Here is a 20,686-nt window from a genome sequence, read left to right on the forward strand (position 1 = left end):
GATAATACTTCACACTTTTTGGATTGGCTGAGATGACAGAAAAGGAAAATGATAAATGTTGGTGGGGATGTAAGAATATAAGGATATAAATGCCCTATTATTTTGAGGGATTTGGGCTTCTTTTTTAAATCCTTATCTTCATATGTTCTTGCTTAGAATCTTAGAATCCATACTGCACATTGGCTCTAAGGAAGGAGAGTGGTAAGGGCTAGGCAATGGGGGTTAAGTGAATTGTCCAGGGTCCCAGAGCTAGGAAGTGTTTGAAACCAGATTGGAGCCCAGGAGCTCCAGTCTCTGGGTCTGGCTCTCTATCCACTGAATCACCTAGCTTCTCCCAACACTAATACACTGTTGATAAAGCTGCTGATAAAACTAATCCAGCCATTCTGTAGAGCAATTTGGAACTATGCACAAAGGACTATCATACTGTGCAAACTCTAACCCAGCAATATTGCTACTAGGTCTATATCCCAAGGAAATCAAAGAAAAGGAAAAGGATCCAAATGCATAAAGATATGTATAGCAGCTCTTTTTGTAGTGACAAAGAATTGGAAACGGAGGGGATGTGTAGGATTTAAAATTAGGGTTGGCTAAATATGAGAGTTATAAAAGTAAGATTGTGGTCGCCGTTTATAAAATAGTAACCCTTAAGTCAGAAAAACTGTTAGCAGCTTTTATTTACAAGGTAAAGGTATTAAAGTGGGAAATACCGGAAGGAGGTAGAGAATTTTCTGGCCTACCAGCCTAAGTGCTGATCCAGTGAAGTCCAAGTGAGCTCCTGGCAAGGGCTCCCTCAAGTCTTGACCTCCCTGTAGAAGTCCCAGTGGTGTCTTCAGCCAGAAATCCACCAATGTAAGCCTCTTCCTTCAGCCTGAGTCACTAACCCAGCAAGCCTCTCCAGGACTGAATGCTCTAGCCCAGGATGAGTCCAGAAAAAAGTGACTGCCTCCAAGAGTCTCCCTTCAGCCCCACTCACCAACACAGAGTGATTGAATCAGTCCTTGGGCTTGGCCTTTTATATCCCTTTTTCCATGTCACTTCCTATCTCTCCCCCACTTCATGGCAACCAATTGAAGTCTTTCCTAGCACTGGGGAGGGGGGTGGAGAAGGGGGTCAGTGACCTTTGGAGGTGTGAGATTTCTAATAAGTGATTTGTGAACTCTCTTATTTAATGGCTAGCTAAGTAGGGTCACTTCAAATTCTTGATTTGATTAACTTAAAATAGACAAAGGAAGAGTTAATTCTATCTTTACAGATGCCTATCAATTGGGAAATGGCTGAACAAATTGTGTTATATAAAAGTAATGGAATACTATTTTACTGTAAGAAATGATAAGGGGAATGGTTTCAGAAAAATCTGGGAAGGCTTATATGAACTGATACAAAGTCAAGTGAACAGAACCAAGAGAACACTGTACACAATAACAGTAATATTGTAAAAATAATCAACTGTGAAAGACAATAATTCTGATTAAAACAATTATCCACTACAACTCCTTTGACTCATGATGTAAAATGTTATCTACCTCCAAATGGATTCTGAGTTCAGACCCCTCCTCCTTGTTTTTCAGTCATGTCTAACTCCTCATTTGAAGTTTTTTTGGCAAAGATACTAGAGTGGTTTGCCATTTCTTCCTCAGACTCATTTTACAAAGGAGGAAATTAAGAAGCAGGATTAAGAGCCTTGCCCAGGATCACCCAGATAGTAAGTGTCTGAGTTCACAGTTGAACTCAAGTATCTCTGACTCCAAGCCTGACCACTCTATCCATTATGTTATCTACCTTCCTTCTGCCCCTCAATTAATTCCCAGCCCCACAGATTCCCAAAAGAAGAGTCATATTGATTCCTCACTCCCCCATATTCAATATATTGTCAAGGTCTTCCAATTTGACCTTTTCAATATCTCTTCATTATGTTCTGTTTTTTTCTCTGATGCTGTTACTTCTTTAGTACAAGTCCCAATATATAATACATATAGGTTGCAATAGGTTGCTTGTGAGTTGGCCTGCTCCCAGTTTATCCCTGCTCTAGACCATTCTTCATTTAGCAACTAAAGTGATTTTCCTAAAGGGGATTTTCCTAAAGGTCTGATTTAGACCATATCCATCCCTTACCCTATTTAATAAATTCCTGTGACTCACTATCACCTCCAAGATCAAATACAAAATCCTCTGTTTCCCATTCATTGTAATCTAGCGCCCCATCCTACTTTCCGGTCTTCTGACACCTTATTCCCCATCCCGTAGTCATGGATCCAGTAAGCATCCTTATTGCTCCAAGAATAAGACACTCCATTTCTCTGCTCCAGTCATTTTCTCTGGCTGTGTTCTCCATGCTAGGAACACTGCATCTTCATCACTGTCAACTGACTTCTTTTAAGTCCTAACCTTTTAAGTCCTAACCAAAACCCTAGAGTGTACAGAAAGTCTTTCCCAACCCCTCTTAATTCTAAAACCTTCCCTCTTCTAATTATTTCCTACTTATCTTATATATAGGTCGTTTACATGTATTTGTTTTCTCTCCCGTTGAGCTCCTAAAGGCCAGGATTGCCTCTTTTTTAAAAAATCCTTACTTTGTCTTGGAACTCACATTGATTATAAGGTAGAAAAGAGGTTAAGGGGTATACAATTGGAGTTAAGTGACTTGCCCAAGGGTACAGCTCGAAGATTGTCTGAGGTTACAGAATTATTTTTTTGCTTTTTGTGCCCCTAGTACTAAGCACAGTGTCTGGCACATGCTAGGCACTTAATAAACGTTTGTTTATAAATTGATTAGCTAAAGATAATCGATCAGGCAGCCAAGAGCTTTGGGAACGGGACCTAAGGACATTGGCAAAATGTAGCAGACTCAAAGAGAGATAAGAGACCCCTTAGACACCCCCTTCATGGAGGTGGAATGTCCACCGCTGTGGTTTTAAGACACGTCCAATGTATTGATCATTTGTATTGACTTTCTTTTCCTCTAAAAAATACTATTTGTCTTTTAGTGCGGCTCTCTGGAGAGGGGGGCGAGATTCTTTAAATAACTGAGACATAAGAAACAAGAAAAAAATCAATGAAACTTTTTTTAAAAAGGAAGAAAAGGGAAGGTGCTCCAGCTTTCACTTAACTTACAGCTGACTCAGGGTCAAAGTCAAAGCCCCACCCCGGCGACGCCCCCGAGCTGACGATTTACCCACGTGAGCAAGCGTATTATTCTCAGCCTCGAACTTTAGGATAAGAAGGCGGAGCATAGGGTGGAACACCGCGCGTGCGACGAGAAAGATGCCTTCGAGGGGGTGGGGCTGAGAAAGTCTCGGTCCCGCAGGTGACGCAGACACGTGAGCGGTCCCGTGAGCCGTAACCGGCTCTGCGCCTGTGCAGTAGAACGACGGGACGTGCTTGACGGTTGCTGTAGTATCGGGTTGCCGTGGTGATGCGGGAGCGCTTGGACTGGTAGGCGGTTGCTTAGCTAAGGGGTGAGGAGGTTGTTGAGGGGTCCAGGAAGCAAGCGGTGGGCGTCCCCGAAAGGGTGGTCGTAGAGCACTCGCGGTAGTTCCTAAGCGGAGCCTCCAAGAAGAGTCCAGTGGGCGTGAATGGGCTACCGGGGTCGAGCCCGGAAGTCAAAGCAAAAATAGAGGAAGCCCCTACTGGGGCGGTAATAATAGCTGCAGCGAACCCACCACGCGTTACGGCTTACCAGAGCTTTTCTTATTTTGTTTCGTGGGCCTCGCCACCTTCCTGGGAGGCAGAAGTGCTCTTTTTGTCTGTTTTGAAAATGGGGAAACTGAAACCCAGAGGTGAAGTAGATGACTTCTGAATCCTCAAATCTTTCTGACCCCTAGCCCACCTTTCTGTTCAGCTACCTCAGTTCTCTACGTAATGCGGGCCCTGCCCTCCAGTTGCTTTCCTTTTCTTGGGTGGGCAAGTCTAAAGGTGGAATGGAGTGATCCCGGAGGTGGATCTCCCCATCCTTAAAGGTCCTAGTTAATCGGCTGTATTTACTAATTAATTTGTTAATATTATTTATTAAGCACTTATGTGTACCTGGCACTGGTGACGACAATACAAAGAAAAACCAAAACAATTCTTGCCCTCAGGGAACTCACGTTCAAATGGGAGAGGCAGTAGGCAACCAACCATGTACAGACGAGATATATGTACCGGATAAATTAGAGATCATCACAGAGGAGAGGCACCAGCTTTAAGGGGGACCAGGAAAGGCTTCTTGCAGAAGGTGGGATTTTAACTGAGACTGATCCATCATTCTCCATTCAAACACTAAAAGTAATTTTCTTAAAGGGAAGGTCCTATCATAATGTAACCCTTTCAGCTTTACCAATGTAGGTCAGCCTCTGCTTTGCAACATAAAGTTTCCAGGGGCTCCGAGAATTTAAGTGATTTGCCCAAGTTCCCCAGACAGTATGTCAGAGGCAGTGCTTGGAACTGTATTCCTTTACTCTGCAGTTCTTCATTCCTTATGCCAAGCTGCCCCTCAGCAAACTCCTAAAGCAAAATAATAACTCGAATTGGCTTCAAGTTTTAAAGTTTGCTAAATATTTTCCTCATAACTGCAAAACCAGGAGATTTTGATTTGATGCTTGCAAACTACCTTTGTCACTGGGCAAACACATAAGATGACCCTGCCTTGTCACACATAAACACATAAGACGACTTTGTGCTAGGCATTGGGGGGAATACAGGGATGAATCATCCAAATTTGCTGGTGCAGGTAGAATTCTCAGTGGAGTAATACCAATAGCTCATAATGTCTCACCAGATCTGCAAAGCACTTCACATATATTATCTCTTATAAGTTTTATAATAGCCTTGTGATGTAAGTGCTTTAGGTTCAGTAAACCCCATTTGATACATAAGGAACCGGATGTTCAGAGAAATAAGTAATTTACCCACAGTTTCTCAGTGTCTGAGATGGGGTTTAGACTTTCCAGCCCTCTATTGCCATACTTATCCCTAAGGATAAGACATGTACATACATGCTTCCAATTCAAACCAGAATATGGTAAATTCATGTGGAGAATATAAAATACCCAGATCAGATGAGGAAAACTTTACTTCCAGGTAAGGAGACTAGGAAAAGCTTCCCAGAGGAAAAAGTATTTGAATTGGGTCTTAAGGAATGGGTACATTGGGAGATTCTAAAAGTATAAAGCTCTCCTGGAGCTGCTGGAACCAGATTAAAATGTCATTGGAAAAATGTTCAGCTGTAAATAAAAATACAATAAAACATAGATGATATTAATTTGGAGTTTTCTAAGTAAGTATGGGGCCCACAGGAATCACTTCTGTTTGAGTCTGACACCTCCAGTGCAAATGAACCATAGCTATTCCCTAAATGCAGAAAAGTCAAATTTTAGTGCTAGGTTCTCAAGATTGAATGAGGGTCAGAAGCATGACAGTCTTTTAGGAAAGGAGACCACTTTATGGGATTATTCTAATCATCAAACAACACAATGGCTCTGTGCCCTAAAGCTAAATACAGAGTTAGTATTAAAGTTGCTCCTTTAGCTCTGCCTGTGCCTAACTAGATTGTTTTAAATATTCAGGCTCTTCAAGCAATGGATAATTAAACCATGAATTTAATGGCCCTTAATGACTGCTAGGTGAAGTAGAATGGTAGCCTAATCAGGAAACCTGTGATTTTTAAGGCTTTTTTGCCCACCATCTATCCCTCTAGTCATTAAAAGTTCAATATTTACTAAGTGCCTATTATGTGCCTTTAAAGCACTGTACAAATTGACTAGACTACAAAGATAAAAAATGCACTATCCTTTCAAAGAGCTATACCTCCTTCCTCCCTAGCAAGTATTTTAAAATTCAGTAGTCACCATTTTTTTCCATTTGTAAATTAAATATACCAGACTGGGGTTTGCTGCCCTGAAGACTCGAATCTAAATACTGAAAAATAATGTTTTGGTCAAGGGATGGAGAGACTCACAGAAGATAAAATGGACAATTTTAATTACATACAATTTAAGTTTTGACTCTTTTGGGAGAGATTTCTCTGAGTAGTGGGTAGTTGCTCTTGTAGTGGGTAATTGCTGCCAAATATATATTTACCATAAATCAGAAATTATGGAGGTAACCTAGATTTTTTAATTATGCTCTTTCATAAGTTTCAGGCCTCAGGGAAAAACTGAACAATCATGAAGATTCTGACAAGATTTCTTCTAGAAAAAATTAAATCAATGATAGAAAAATAATTCATCTGCATATTGCAATTTTGAACATTTCTCTTAGGCCATAAAAGTTAAAAATAGATCCACAATCCTATGCTTCCTTCAATGTAACAAATAGAATCATAATTTCATACATCCCCTAAAGAAGCAAACATTGTCAAACAATAGAGAAACTAAATTAGGTTACAGAGTAAACTACATTTAGAGGATTCACAATTAGGTTGGTGGAGGAGGATTTACTACATGTTGCCCAGGAGTCAGGGACAGTTGAGATTCTTTTGACTGCTTATCTAAGGAATACTTAAGTCTCATCAGTAAATTTTTACATTCCATGGAATGGATTTTGCTTGGATGAAGTTAATATTAACCACAAGATGCAGGAGGAATAAAAGGAAATTTTACATTCCCATAAAATGGTTAAAATGGAAAAGAGGGGGAAACTGTTAACTTCAGGGGGAAAAAAACTTTGCAAACAGTTCCCCTGATATAGCTCCATGATGTATAAGAACCAGATAGAAATACATGCAGACAACAGATTCCCTCAATAGTGGATGGTCAAAAGATATGAACAGGTGAGTTTTTTATTGCAAATGTGTTACATGTTTTCTGTCAAGGCATGAGCAATATGGAAATATATATTGCCTGAAAGCATTAGGATAACTCATATGAGACTACTGCCTGCAGGTAGGGGAGGGAGAAAGAATCTGGATGATAAAGTGTCAGAAAACAATTGTTAAAAGTTGTTTCTACATGTAATTGAAAGCATAGGAATAGGTAGTTATCAAAGAATAAATATATTAACAGTCATATGAAAAGCATTACAAATCACTAAAAGTTGGAGAAATGCACATTGAAACACTATGGTTCTGCCTCATACTCATCACATTATCAGAGAACTGATAAGGCATACTACTTACCTCCTGGCAGGGAAGTGATATACTCAAGGTGCATAATAAGACATATTTGGTTTTTTTTCCCCCCAGGCTAGTGCAGGGATTTGTTTTCCATAACTTTGCATATTTGTCACAAGAGTTTGGGGTTTTTTCCTTTTTTGTTGTTTTTTCCCCCCAATGGAAAAATTGGGGTATAGATAATGTCATCAAAAAGAAAATAATGTTAATTGAATTTTTTAAAATTTTCTTTAATCAGTCAATTTAGGATATTTTTCCTTGGTTACAAGAATCATGTTCTTTCCCTCCCCTCCTCCCACCCCTTCCCATAAGCCGACACACAATTCCACTGGGTTTTACATGTGTCCTTGGTCAAATCCTATTTCCATATTGTTGATGTTTGCACTAAGGTGATCATTTAGAATCTACATCCCCAATCATATCTCTGTCAGCCCATGTGATCAAGCAGTTGTTTTTCTTCTTTGTTTTACTCCCAGTTTTTCTTCTGACTGTGGATAGTGTTCGTTCTCATAGATCCCTCCGAATTGTTCTGGATCTCTGCATTGCTACTAATAGAGAAGTCCATTACATTCGATTGTACCACAGTGTATCAGTCTCTGTATATAATGTTCTCTTTGTTCTGCTTTCACTCTGCATCAATTCCTGGAGGTCGTTCCAGTTCACATGGAATTCTTCCAGTTCATTATTCCTTTGAGCACAATAGTATTCCATCACCAACATATACCACAATTTGTTCAGCCATTCTCCAATTGAAGGGCATCCCCTCTTTTTCCAATTTTTGGCCACCACAAAGAGTGCAGCTATGAATATTCTTGTACAAGTCTTTTTCCTTATTATCTCTTTGGGGTACAAACCCAGCAGTGCTATGGCTGAATCAAAGGGAAGACAGTCTTTTAGTGTGCCCTTTGGTCATAGTTCCAAATTGCCCTCCAGAATGGTTGGCTCATAATTGAATTTTTTTTAAATGAACAGAAGGAAACAGCAGGAGAAGTTTAAAAGTTTACATAATTAATTATATACTTAAAAGGAAAAGCAAACTCCATATAGAGATTTGTTGTTTCATATATAATCTTTTGTTCTACTTTGCATATGGAAATGTGTTCTTCATTTGGCATCATGTTCAAAATAAAAATAACACTTAATTATATTTAGTACCTTCATTAACCATCTACTTGAAACACTAGAAAATGGCCTCCACTGCAGTCTTGTCCTCTGATTTGTTTAAATTTCTGTTTTTATCATTGTGCTCCAATTCAGAATTTACAGTGGTGCTTTATGCAGGTGAGTCTAAATTCAGCCTTTTATTCAGTGCCCTACAGTATTGTTTCACCCTTTTGTATTTTTAGCCTTTTCACCTAATATTCTCCAATGTAAACCCTCTATACCATTTGGAACGAACCTTCATTTCATCTGTCTCTTCCCTGACCAAAAGCCAAATATTTTCTATCTATGCTTTTCCCTCTGCCTGAAATGCTTTACCTTTTTCTCTAAAACCTGTATTTCTTTCAAAGCCTACCATAAGATTCATCCTCCATGAAGTAACGTTTCTAGACTAATGTCATAGAAAGACAGCAGGTAGGTGAAAAGTCATTATAGAGACTTGAAGTCAGAGGATGAGTTTGAGTCTGGAGTCTCATTTATCAATTGTGTGACTGAGTGGACAGAGCACTTGAATTCTATCACTCAAATTCCTAAACATTGACGAGGGATCATATTTGTACAAAACAAAAAATAGCAGGCCAAATATTAGGGATAAAATGATCCAAATGCCATCTTTGTGTTTTGTGCAGTGATGCTGATTAATAAATGTTATTGATTGTCTCTTCTTTCCTTCTAGTTATCCATTGTTTTAGGAACTTTAGAAAATGGCAGAAGCAGTCTTCCATGCCCCAAAAAGGAAAAGAAGAGTTTATGAGAGTTATGAATCACCATTCCCCATCCCTTTCTGTCAAGAAGTTATGCTTCAAAGAGATTTCAAAGTATACCATGCTGAAATTATCAACAATAATGTAATTGTAAGGAATGCAGAGGCTATTAAACAGTTGTATGGTAAGGTAAGTATTCAATGTTTTAGTTCCTTTAAACAAATTTCATAACCTAGCTATTTTGTGGCAGTAACCAGTTTGAAGATCTATCTTGTAAAGGTTTAAAGAGCTGTTTGGTAGGGAATTCCTGCTTTATAGAGTCTATGCTATTCTTTTTGGTTGTTATACTAGTAAAGGTGATGGACTTGGGCCACATACATAATCAATCTCCCTTTTCATTGTGACCTGTGGGTTTTCATCTTCCACCTGTCTTTAGAAGCAGATGATAAGGTTATATAAAATAAAGCTTTTCTCAGAAAAGCTAACTAGTCTTTATGAGAATTGAAACTGATCTTGTTCTCATTAGAACTTCAAATCAGCTGAGTACAAGGAAAGACTGCTTACCCATGAGAAATAAATAACCAATGACTCAAGAACATCACAAGTAGACATTTATCTCCTTTGAAAGCTTATTATTATAGCTGTGGTCTAATGCAGTAGCTTATTTCAAAGTTTAGATTTAAATTTTCACATGTGATTTTTACCTAGATATTGACTTGTCATCTATAGGGATTAATATAAATTCAAAGCATACCTAAACTTGGTAGTCTTTTGAGAGAAAGATCAGCATGTAAACGGCATTGCTTCCAAGCTACATCATATTACAGAATGCTTATACCTGTTTCCTGCTTTTAAGTAAAGAATTTCTCATAACTCATATCTTAAAGCAGATTGCCTAATGGTGAAATTCTGAGTTTTATTTGCTATTGTCTGTGTTTATTTGTATTTCAACAGAACCATTGAAAAAGAGGGCAATTCCTAACTGTGTGACCCTGGGCAAGCCACTTACCCCCTTATTTTTGCCTAGTCCTTACTCTTCTGTCTTAAAGCTATTACTAAAGGAGAAAGTAAGGGTTAAGAATTAAGAGGAAGAAAGGAATGTAGGTAAATATAGTATGTAGTGAAGTGTTAAGAAATGGCAAGTGTGTGAAGCAGCTCAAGTTAGAAACTGCCTATTTGTGAAAGCATGTTTGTCAGTTGTTCTATTTTAACTAAACAATAGACAATTTAATATGAATTAATATTTCTTTTCCTGGAAGGGTTATTTTGGAAAAGGCATTCTATCAAGAAGTAGACCAGACTTTAGTATTTCAGATCCTGTACTGGTTGCCAAATGGAAAGGTAAGTTGCTCATTCTTGAATTCATTTAACTTTTATTCTTAAGATTCATTTTACTTAAATCTATTGTTTATAAAATATTAGTTGCAATTTTACTGCCCCAAAAAAAGCCGACTATAAAAACAGTTTTGCTAAAGAAAGTAGGTACTTGTAGGATTTTGCTAGAATTCTCATCATCATGAAAAACATTTTTTGCCATTTTAATCATAGTTCATATATCCATAATTGGCACAAAATAAGTAATTAATTGATTAAACATCTACTTGTGATGTTGTTAATGAGCTGGATAATATTCTTCTTGTCTTTTCTTTCTTTTTTTTTTAATTAAAACCCTTAACTTCCGTCTTGGAGTCAATACTGTGTATTGGCTCCAAGGCAGAAGAGTGGTAAGGACTGGGCATGGGGGTCAAGTGACTTGCCCAGGGTCACACAGCTGGGAAGTGTCTGAGTCCAGATTTGAACCTAGGACCTCCCGTCTCTAGGCCTGGCTCTCAATCCACTGAGTTACCCAGCTGCCCCCTCTTCTTGTCTTTTCTAACAGTAACTTAAAACATAAGATATAAGCTTTGATAAGAGGATGGCAGAAACTCATTAAAACAAACTTTTATATTATGTGTTGTTAATCATTCTTTGATACCCTTTTCTTTTAATATATAGAAGAAATATAGAAAGAGCATTTGTTAAGTGTTTATTGTGTATCAGGCACTGTGCTAAGCTCTGAGGATACAAAGATAAGCCAACAAGATAGTCCTTACCTTCAGGAAACTTCCATTCTAATGAAGAAAGACAGCACATAAAAAAGTGCTGGAGGAAAGGAAGATGGAGGGTGCCTACAAGGGGGCATGGTAAGAAGATGGGCAGGAAGTGACTTGGAGACAAGATAATGGCTCTATCATGATTAGACAAAGGCTCTTCCATCAGAGCTAAGTTGATATATAGAGTGTCTGTTTCATAGGAAAACAGGCATCCCTTCAGAGAACCATGATAAGTTATTGGTTATAAACAGTAGTAATCTTCCCTATACTTATAAATACTTCTTTGACTTATGGAGTATTCTCATTTTTAAACTTTGGGCAAATTAGTTAGAATCTGTTTATGCCAAGGTGAAAAAAAGTAAAGTTGTCAGTCTAATGAACCACATCAGATACTTTCAGTAGTAAGCAACAGGTGCAGCAGTTTCCCAGTACAAGGGAGCTGTGGCTCTGAAGAAGTTACTATTCCCCGTTTGGATGACAAAAAGCTCTCTTTCATTGAGTCTTTGCATGGAAAGAGGGCTTAGGGGTCTTCTATTCCAAAGACTGGCAAACCACAGACTACAAGCTGCCACCTATTTTCATTTGACCTTTGGGCTAAGAACAGTTTTTATATTTTTTCAACAAAGTTTTATTGGAGTTAAAAATATAAAAATTCTTCATAGCATGAAGGTTGCACAAGAGCAGGCTATTTGTCCTCACTCCCTGATCTATTTCTAACTCTTATTGATCTGAAAGAGATTAAAGTTCTTACCCAAGTTCACACAGCAAGTTAGTGAGAAACCTGGGACTAGAATTTTGATCTCCTGACTCCTAAACCTTTATTTACTCTTTTTGATTTTATATCAGATTAATTTTAGCACTTTAATGTGGATGATAGGTATTTTAAATTGGACTAAGGATGTATTAGTGTTGATAGAGCATGGTATAGGGGGAAAACATTGAATTAAAGTCAGGAGACACAGAAAGAGGGACAAGATTTAGAACTGAAAGAGGCCTTCAGATTATCTAGTTCAATATTATTTTATAGATGAAGAGACCTATAGAGGTTAAGTGATTTGCCCAGGGTCAGAGCATTTATTTAGCAGGCTGAGATTTGAACACAAGTCTACTTACTGAATTCAGTACATTTTTCTCTCTGTACCATATACTTCCTTTTCTATATTCTAATCTAGGGTGATAGATTTTGCTACTAATAGCAATACAGTGATCCAGAACAATTCTGAGGGACTTATGAAAAAGAATGCTATCCACCTCCAGAGAAAGAATTCTAGGAGTAAGAATGCAGATGGAAGCATATGATTTATCACTTGTTTATTTGGGATATGTTTTAGGGTTTTGGTTTTATAAGATAATTTACTTATAAAAATGAATAATATGGAAACATTTTGCATGATAATACATGTATAAACCATATTGAATTGCTTGTCAGCTCTGGGAGTGGGGAGGGAAGAAAGAAGGGAGACAACTTGGATTATATAACTTCAGAAAATTTGTTATTAAAATTGTTTTAAATATATTCTAGTCCAGCTTCTGCCTTGTATCTCTAAACTTCAGCAAATCACTTAGCCTTTATGTCTCAATTTACTCCTATAATTCAGTTTAATTCAACTAATAGAAAGTACTAATTGTATGTAGAATAGTGTATTGGGAACAAGAAGAGATCTAAGGTTACAAAATACCAGACCTCAGAGGCTAGCCCTCAGGGAGCTTACAACCTGGAAGACAATTACATAAATAATTAGAATAAAAAATAATGGAAGTTTGTTAGAAAGGTAGGAAACAAAGTGCAGAGATCTTTGGGGAAGAAGATGAGTAGGAATCCAACAGAAGCAGCTAATGGCAGGAAAGCATTCATCACTCAATAAGAGAAGAGAACTAAACTCTTGGTTATTTCCAGTTTCATCTCACACTGAGACTAGAAGCCTATGAAGCTTATTTTTCTTATCCTTTTTAGGTTGTATTTCTTAATACAAAAAATTGCATGTAATTATTATTCTAACATGTTATTACAGATACTACGTTGGGCATGCCTATACTTACATCAAAGAGGTAAGTCAGTTAATTCCATCATATTGATGGTTTAAATGTGTTTTTAGTTCATCTTTTTTGAAATTGAAGCAAGAGGGAGGGTAGTTAGACTTCTTGGATTTATAACATAGACTTTATTCATGCTCTTGAAAAATATGTCTGAGTTGAAATTGTTTAAGTCAGTTTAAATGCCCTAGCACTATGTGTATAATAACCCTGTGGCAAATCCTTTAGTAAAGTTTGAATTCTCTTTTAACCTTCTAACATATTTTATAAGTTCCATATATTTGAACCCACTATACTGGCAAACCTTCCTATATACCCCCCCAAAAGTCCTAACATCTTTTTCTTCTCCTTTAATTACTTTCAAAGTATGAAGCCACAGGTGTTTCCCTGCTCCCTTATTTTCATCAGATTAATAACAATAATAACATTTATATAGCACCTATGATGTGGTGGTTAAGTTACAAATATTTCATTTAATTCATACAACTCCATGAGATAAGTGCTGTTGTCATCCCCATTTTACTTTGAGAAAATCGAGGCAAATAGTAGGGTCACATAACCATTAAGTGTCTAAGGCTGGATTTTTGAACACAGATAATCCTGACTCCAGGTGGATTGCCCTATCTGCTGCACCACTCAACTGCCCAACAGTTGGTTTACTTATTATCTACCTCAGGTATCATTTATTCCTGCTTTTCTACCTAAACTCCTGCAGTTTTCTCTGTAAAACAATCTCTCCTTTCTTCTCAACCCATCCAAATCTATATCATCCTTTGATGCTTAACTCGAGTCTCATCTTCTTCATGAAACCTGTGAATTTTAATTTAGATTTTTCAAGTCACAATGCTAAAATTATCTTTACAAACCTGAGAATTTCATCTCACATTGATTTACTCCTTGGAACTCCCATGGTACTCATAGCCAAAGCCATCTAGCCTCCTTCCCCCTTTATTATCTATAGTAACACCTTTGTTGTCTGCATATTTGAGGGAATGAAAATTTATTGAATAAAAATTGACAAATAACTGAAGACAGACTAACATTAACTTAAAATGTTGTTGAAATCTTTCTTAAAATATATTACATATTGTTTGCCTTGGAAAACTGCATTATTGACCATAATATGACCTTTTCTTAGTAACATGGGATGACTACTCTATGTTCATTGATTGTAGGCCTGGGCAGTCATGGTGTCCTTTGAGGATATTGGGATATGTGGCCTCCTACTCATATGCCTCCATTTTTCTGTCTTGAGGTTTTTTCCTTTCTACTTGTGACCAATTGCATTCATTGACTTATAGGATTTAAAGCAGAAAAGGCCCTTAGAAACCATATAGGTGAACCTCCTTCACTTTACTTTTGAGAAAACCAAGGTCTAGGGACATTAAAGCATTTGCCTAGTCATAGATCTAATAATTGACTTAGTCAAGATTCAAATCCTGGTCTTCTGACTTCTAATTCATTATTCTTTGAATGAACTTGATTCTCATAATCCCTCTATGCCACTTCCTAATTATATTTTTCCCCCTTTTTACATTTCTTTTTGGAGGAAGTTATCCTTTTGCTCCTTCGGTACTTATTACCTGGAGTTGTAAAGTCTTGGTTTTTGCAGATTGCAAGAACATTCCTTTCTTTCTGATTTCTGATTCTGACTTTTTTTTAAACTCTTACCATCTATCTTGGTGTCCATTCCAAGACAGAAGAGAGGTAAGGGCTAGCTGATGGGAATTAAGTGACTTGCCCAGAGTCACACAGCTAGGAAGTATCTGAGGCCAGATTTTTAATTCGGGTCTTCCTAACTCCAAGCCTGGCTCTCTATCCACTGAGCCACCTTGCTGCCTCGTGATTTGTTAGAACACATCTTCTGCAATCTTCTTTCTCTTTTCAGCTGTTTTTGTCATTGTTACTCTATCCAAAGCCTTCATTTACTTCCAAAACTGTTGAAATAGCTGAACAGTTGATGGCCAGTTATGGTGGATTTTACTCTTATATTCTGTTGTTTCATTGTTCATATTACTAGTCTGGTCTTCCAAGCACAGTTTCAGATCTTCACTGGCAGTGGTTATGGGCTTCTCTTTCTCTTCTTTCTGTTAACTTAATACAGTTCTTGGCATGTATTGGGAGCTCAGAAGAACTTGTTAATTTTTTTTAAATTGCCAAGATAGTTATAATTGACTAGAACATCTTAATGAGCATGGCACAGTGGAAAGGGTACCAGGCCTTGGAGTCAGGAAGATCTGAGTTCAAATCCAGCCTCAGACACTTTATTGCTGTGTGACCCTGTGCAAGTCACTTAACCCATTTACCTCAGATTCCTCACCTGTAAAATGAGAAGCAAATGGCAAACCACTCCAGTGTTTTTGCCAAGAAAATCCCAGAAAGGGGTTATGAAGGGTCAGATACAACTGAAATAATTGAGTAACAACAAGGAAAGTTGTTGTGGGCTCTTTTTGGCCTCTATCTTCACCATAGAGGGATTAGGACAGTGTCCATCATGCAGCTGTGTATATCTGTATCTAAGCTCTGCACACCCTCAAGGTGAATGACCCAGACGGAGGCACATATAGCATCCCTAAAGGGCATTGCTCTAATGGATCAGTTCCTACTTCTAGGTGGCTCACCTTCTTGAGGAAGAAGCCATCTTGGGGTGATGTCCCTATCCGTTCTGGAAGCAATAACTCCATGGTACAAGGTAATGTCCAGGGCTTTCTAGTCATGACTGAAAAAGTAAGGAGTTAAGACTTCCACGAGGCCAAGCAAAAGAACAAAGTGTACACTAGCATGCTGAGAGGCAAAGGGAGTATAACTGATGCTTTGTTACTGCAGTGCCCAGGCAAAAAGAAGGGCCCCAAGGCCAACTTCCTGATCCCCACACAGTTTCCTTGTCTTCTCAGTAGAGCTGCTACAGCTATGAAAAAGAAAAAATAATGTCATGACAAATCTAGTTGGACTGGGCAAAAACCAGATCAAGCTAAAAAATTATTGGGGAATATTTTTCTGTCCTCTATATCTGAGGAAAGGGGTTATGCTTATGCCTTACCTTTAGTTTAGTAAGGCCCTCGAACACTGTCTCTTCTTTTGTATGCTCTCTTAGTACTTATGTAGTATGCTACAGAGGTTAAGTATTGACTGACTGGAAGCTGATCCATTTTAGTCTTGTGGCATCAAGAGCCAGGGAATAGAGATTGTTTTCTGGTGGTTTGATTGAATACTCCTGAGTAAGAAGTGGAAAAAGGGAAAATATCACTTCTATGTATTCCTTCAAGACATCAAACCCTAACTGTCCTCTGCTTCAGATACCTAGAGAAATTGTTATAAAAATAGCATGGTTCTAAGCAGACTCAGAGTGACAGACATCAGCTCCAAGGGTCCAACTTTATTTCAATCAGTAACATTCAATCCATTTTGTTTGTATTTGCTATATCACGAGTTAGAAGCAGTGCAGGGTAGCAGTAAGAACAGTGGGTTTGAAGCCTGGCTCCTCTTTCTCATTATGACCTCAGCTCATCACTTAGTCTCTCTGAGCCTGAGGGGTTTGGATGAGACTGTCTTTAAGGTAAATCTTATGTAGTGCATGATTAGAGGCTGTAAAACATTTACTAAAACTTCAATACGTTGAGGACTCTGTGATCTCATTAATGTGAATGTGCCCTCCAGTGGTATAGGTCACCACTGATCCATACCAGCTCATCCTATTTTTTCCTTGACCATGTGTTCTCCCATAAGTCTTCCATAGGAGTCTACCCAGTGAACTGGGAAATTTCTCTGGAAATTAAGTGGATTGCAGAGGAGCTAAACTATCCGTTATTGCCAGTTATCACTCTTAAGTGGAGTGATATCTTTAGTGTGCCTGTTCTTAGCATCCCCTCCAACAACTGTCATTTTCCTTTGCCAGGCTGATGGGAGTGAGAGAGGGAACCTTGGAGTTTTTAAAATTCAACTAAACTCCCATGTTTTCCATGGCCTTTGGAGGAATCTACAGTGTTGATTGTCTACAGATGGTGGTATTCCATATTTTATAACTATCTAACATTATTGGAATAACACTAGTGCTAAGGGAGGAGGGCAGGCAGGAGATGTTTCATGGAGAATCTTGAGAATCATCCAAAGGCCTCTCTGTCTTTCTCCTATTCAGTTCTAGGGTTGGGTATCGTGAACTCTCCATCCAACTGCATAGGATTGCAATGTGTGGCTTTTTTTTAATTTTTCAAAGCATTTTTTGCATATATAATCTCATTTTATCTTCATAACTCAGTGGGATAGGAAGGACAGGTGGTGTTATATCTCTTTAACGAAGGAAACCAGATACAAAAAATATAATTTGCCCAAAGTTTCAGTGGCAAGTTCAGAATAGAACCCAGGTCTTCTAGCCCAGTTCACTTTCCCCCATATCACACTGTTCTTTTCTTTTTATAGCAGTTAACAAATATTAACTGCCTTGCATCCATTGAATCAAATTATTTTAAGTCTACTTTTTTTAAACTGCATTATTCTTTTTTTAATTATATGAGGAGAACAGTCTTTGGTATACTTTATCTTGGATGCTAAATCCTCAGCTCAAATTGGAATTATTACAGAGCTCTTAGAGATTTTAAGTTATAAGTTAACTTGTAAAGAACAATATCACATTTTTGTATAGTATCCAGCTTCAAGTCACTTTAACAACCACCTTCACTTAATTGTAAACTTTATTGATCTTATTTCAGATGGGAAGGCACACTACTAAATAATAAGAAATCATGACAGTAATGTTATTTGTTTTGTTGATTTTTCAAGATTAAAAACTTCTAGCATTATATTAACAGTATTTTCATCATGTAGGTACCAGCGTGGTGTAACATGGGCTGCAAATCTCATGCAAAGACAAGGGCAGGAAGAAAGTTCAGTCCACAAAATTCTTGAGGATTATACAAAACCACTTGAATTTCCTTTTGTGCAAAGAGATAAAGGTCAACAAAACAATGAATTTAACCATAAGTTAGATCTAGAAATAGAAAGGGTAGAACACAAAGCACAACTTTTAGTCCCAAATGGAGAATCTATGAAGCTAGATGTAGAAGATCAGAACAAAAGCTCAAGCTCTGAGAACATGGGCTCAAAGGAGTGTTCTGTATATGACCCATTAATTAACCATGGTTCTGATGAACAGAAGGCAAGGGACAGTGATACTTTTAGTCAAACACACTATCTCACACGTGGAGATTTTGTCACACTGGACTGTCGGCCTGAAGATGATGTTGGACAGAAGCATCTAATGTCTGCTGCAGGTGGAGAATGTGATCATGAGTATGTGCTTGTTCAAGAAACAACAGATTGTTTAGATGGTGAAGAGAAAACAATAGATGAGAAAGTAAGTGTGAGAAGAAAAAGTATTTTCTTTGAACTTTTCTGTTACCAATTTATTTCTTAAACCCATTTAAATTTTAGAGGCAGTATGGAAAAGTTTAGACTAGTGATGTCAACCTCAAATCGGCATTAGGGCCATTGAGCCATTAAGCCAAACAAGGATTCCTGCCTGATTGGCATTGCAATCCTGCAATCCTGCAGATTGATTTAGAAAAGCACATATTGACATTATTTATGTTCTAATGTATTTTTATTTATATTGCAAAATATTTCCCAGTTTCATTTTAATTTAGTTCCTGCTGCACTCAGGTCTGTTGTGCGCTGGTGTCTGACACCTCTGATTGAGATAAAGAGCTGGCCTAAGTCAGGAAGGCCCTGGTTCAAGTCTCATCTCTGATATATACCAACTTTGTGACCCTGAGCAAGTCATTTAGTCTATCGTGGCAACTCTCTAAGATTATAAGTTAATAATAGCTAGCATTTATAGAGCTTTAAAATCTCCAAAGTGCTTTATAAGTATCTCATTTTATCTTCACAATGTCCCTGGGAGAGAAGCACTATTATTATCCCCATTTTATAGATGAGGAAACTGAGGCAGACAGAGGATAAGTGATTTGCCTAGGGTCTCAGACCTATGTCTGAGGCTGGATTTTATCTCAGATCTTGCTGGCTCTAGGGCCTGCACTCTATCCACTGAACCCCTTAAGGCAGAGAAGGTGCCAATCTGCATTGATATAGGTATTGATGATAACCTGGTCAGTCAAAAAAAAAAAGTGATCTTTCAGTAGGGAAGAACTTACATTAATTCAACACTATATTTCACAGACATGATTTTATTTGATCTATAACAGTACAAGTATTATTCCAGTTTTACAAATGAAGCTTGGTGAAGTGGACAGATAATGGTACCTAGAAGCAGGAAAACCTGGGATTCAAATTCCATCCCATCACTCCTACTTCCCTAGGAACTCTTTTTGATGTGTGACTCTGGGTGAACCTTCACCTCCCTGAGCCTCAATGTCCTCAACTGTAAAAGAAGGGGGTTGGATTGAATAATCTGTGAATTCCCTTCCCTCTCAGGGCCCCAGACCTATTAAGTGTTCATTTAGGAATTACATAGCTGAATTCCTTGGCGACCTTAAATTAATATATATCAGTCTTTTAAAGTGATTTCCATATCACATTGTCCAAACCAGGACTCAGACCTAGAGCTCTTGATAGCAGTCAGTTTTTTTGCTGTAGCTTTCTTCCTCACTCTTCCAGTAAAGAAAGACATGATAGATGCCACCTATTCACAGTGTAGGAAATGTGGTGCACAACAACCAAAAAAAAAAATAACCCCAGCCTCAGTGACTTTTAAAACAACTTTAACAGGTAAATATTATAAAATAAGTAAAGTACACATTTGTGTACTTACTTTGTTGTTTTTATAAATGCACTTTTAAAACTTATTTGTAGTGAAATAATATAACAAACCCAGAAGTTTAGGAGAAAAATATCTAAATGAAAATATTGAGTTCCTCTTGTGTGATAGTGAGCACGTGTTTAAAATTTGTCAGCATGTAATTCATATTATTTCATTATCTTCAGGTGGTCAAAAGAGAAAAGCTAGTGTGCAGAAGGAATCCATATAGGATCTTTGAATACTTACAACTCAGCCTGGAAGAGGTATTTTTTTTAATTACAATTAACAATTTTACTATTCTATATTGGACCTTCAGTATAATGCTATTTCTGGAGTCCATGCTGCAGAACCTTCTTTTGTATGGGCTGCCTCAAGACAAACATTCCTTTAGAGTACTTGCCATTTCCCACCTGGCTGTACTACTTTGAGATTTTTCTGATTTCTCCATTAAGCCCCAGTATTGAGTACTTTCCCTTCACACACTCCTTTTTAGCTTCCTTTTGTGTGCTATCTTCCCCCATGAGACTATAAACTCCTTGAGACAGGCACTATCTTTTTAAAAATTGGTATCCTAAGCACTTAGCACAGTCCCTAGCACATAGTAAGTACTTTAAATATGTTTACTAATCATTGATTCCTGCAGTTAACTAAATGCACTTGTTTATTTAGTATTACATTTTCATTCTAAAAAATTAATTGTAAAGTGCTTTTCTCTAAGCTACATTGGATTCTCCCATGACTAGTTCTTTCACCATCTTGTGATCAGTCATATGCTTATTGCCACTCCAATGTCTTTGATCATGTTGAATGTATACACTTCACTATTGCATTCTCTTCTCTGCCCACTTCATAA

General features: G+C 37.7%; 1 protein-coding gene and 1 long non-coding RNA gene across 7 annotated transcripts in view; one reads left to right on the plus strand and one right to left on the minus strand.

Annotated features, from left to right (window-relative positions):
- The window catches only part of LOC103094911 (uncharacterized), a 97,081-nt gene extending 93,834 nt beyond the window's left edge, over window positions 1–3,247 (minus strand). For both annotated transcript variants that reach the window (XR_001623860.2, XR_470786.3), the window contains exon 1: window positions 3,115–3,247. This is a non-coding gene — a long non-coding RNA (uncharacterized LOC103094911). The remainder of the gene's footprint in view (window positions 1–3,114) is intronic.
- Window positions 3,248–3,306: 59 nt separating this feature from the next.
- The window catches only part of TSEN2 (tRNA splicing endonuclease subunit 2), a 34,221-nt gene continuing 16,841 nt past the window's right edge, over window positions 3,307–20,686 (plus strand). For 2 of the 5 annotated variants that reach the window (XR_008913426.1, XM_007500244.2), the window contains exons 1-7: window positions 3,308–3,435; window positions 4,080–4,216; window positions 8,928–9,144; window positions 10,215–10,296; window positions 13,061–13,097; window positions 17,904–18,432; window positions 20,019–20,096. Coding sequence is in view for 4 of the 5 variants with exons in the window: in XM_007500244.2 (XP_007500306.2) it covers window positions 8,956–9,144; window positions 10,215–10,296; window positions 13,061–13,097; window positions 17,904–18,432; window positions 20,019–20,096 (915 nt within the window). In the remaining variant the exon portion in view is untranslated. Of the gene's footprint in view, window positions 3,459–3,569; window positions 3,780–4,079; window positions 4,217–8,927; window positions 9,145–10,214; window positions 10,297–13,060; window positions 13,098–17,903; window positions 18,433–20,018; window positions 20,097–20,686 lie in introns of those variants that run through there. The other 3 variants (XM_056804673.1, XM_016424494.2, XM_001365944.4) reach the window with 3 other exon arrangements.

Source organism: Monodelphis domestica, chromosome 7, assembly GCF_027887165.1.
Source record: "Monodelphis domestica isolate mMonDom1 chromosome 7, mMonDom1.pri, whole genome shotgun sequence".
Taxonomy (NCBI): Eukaryota; Metazoa; Chordata; class Mammalia; order Didelphimorphia; family Didelphidae; genus Monodelphis; species Monodelphis domestica.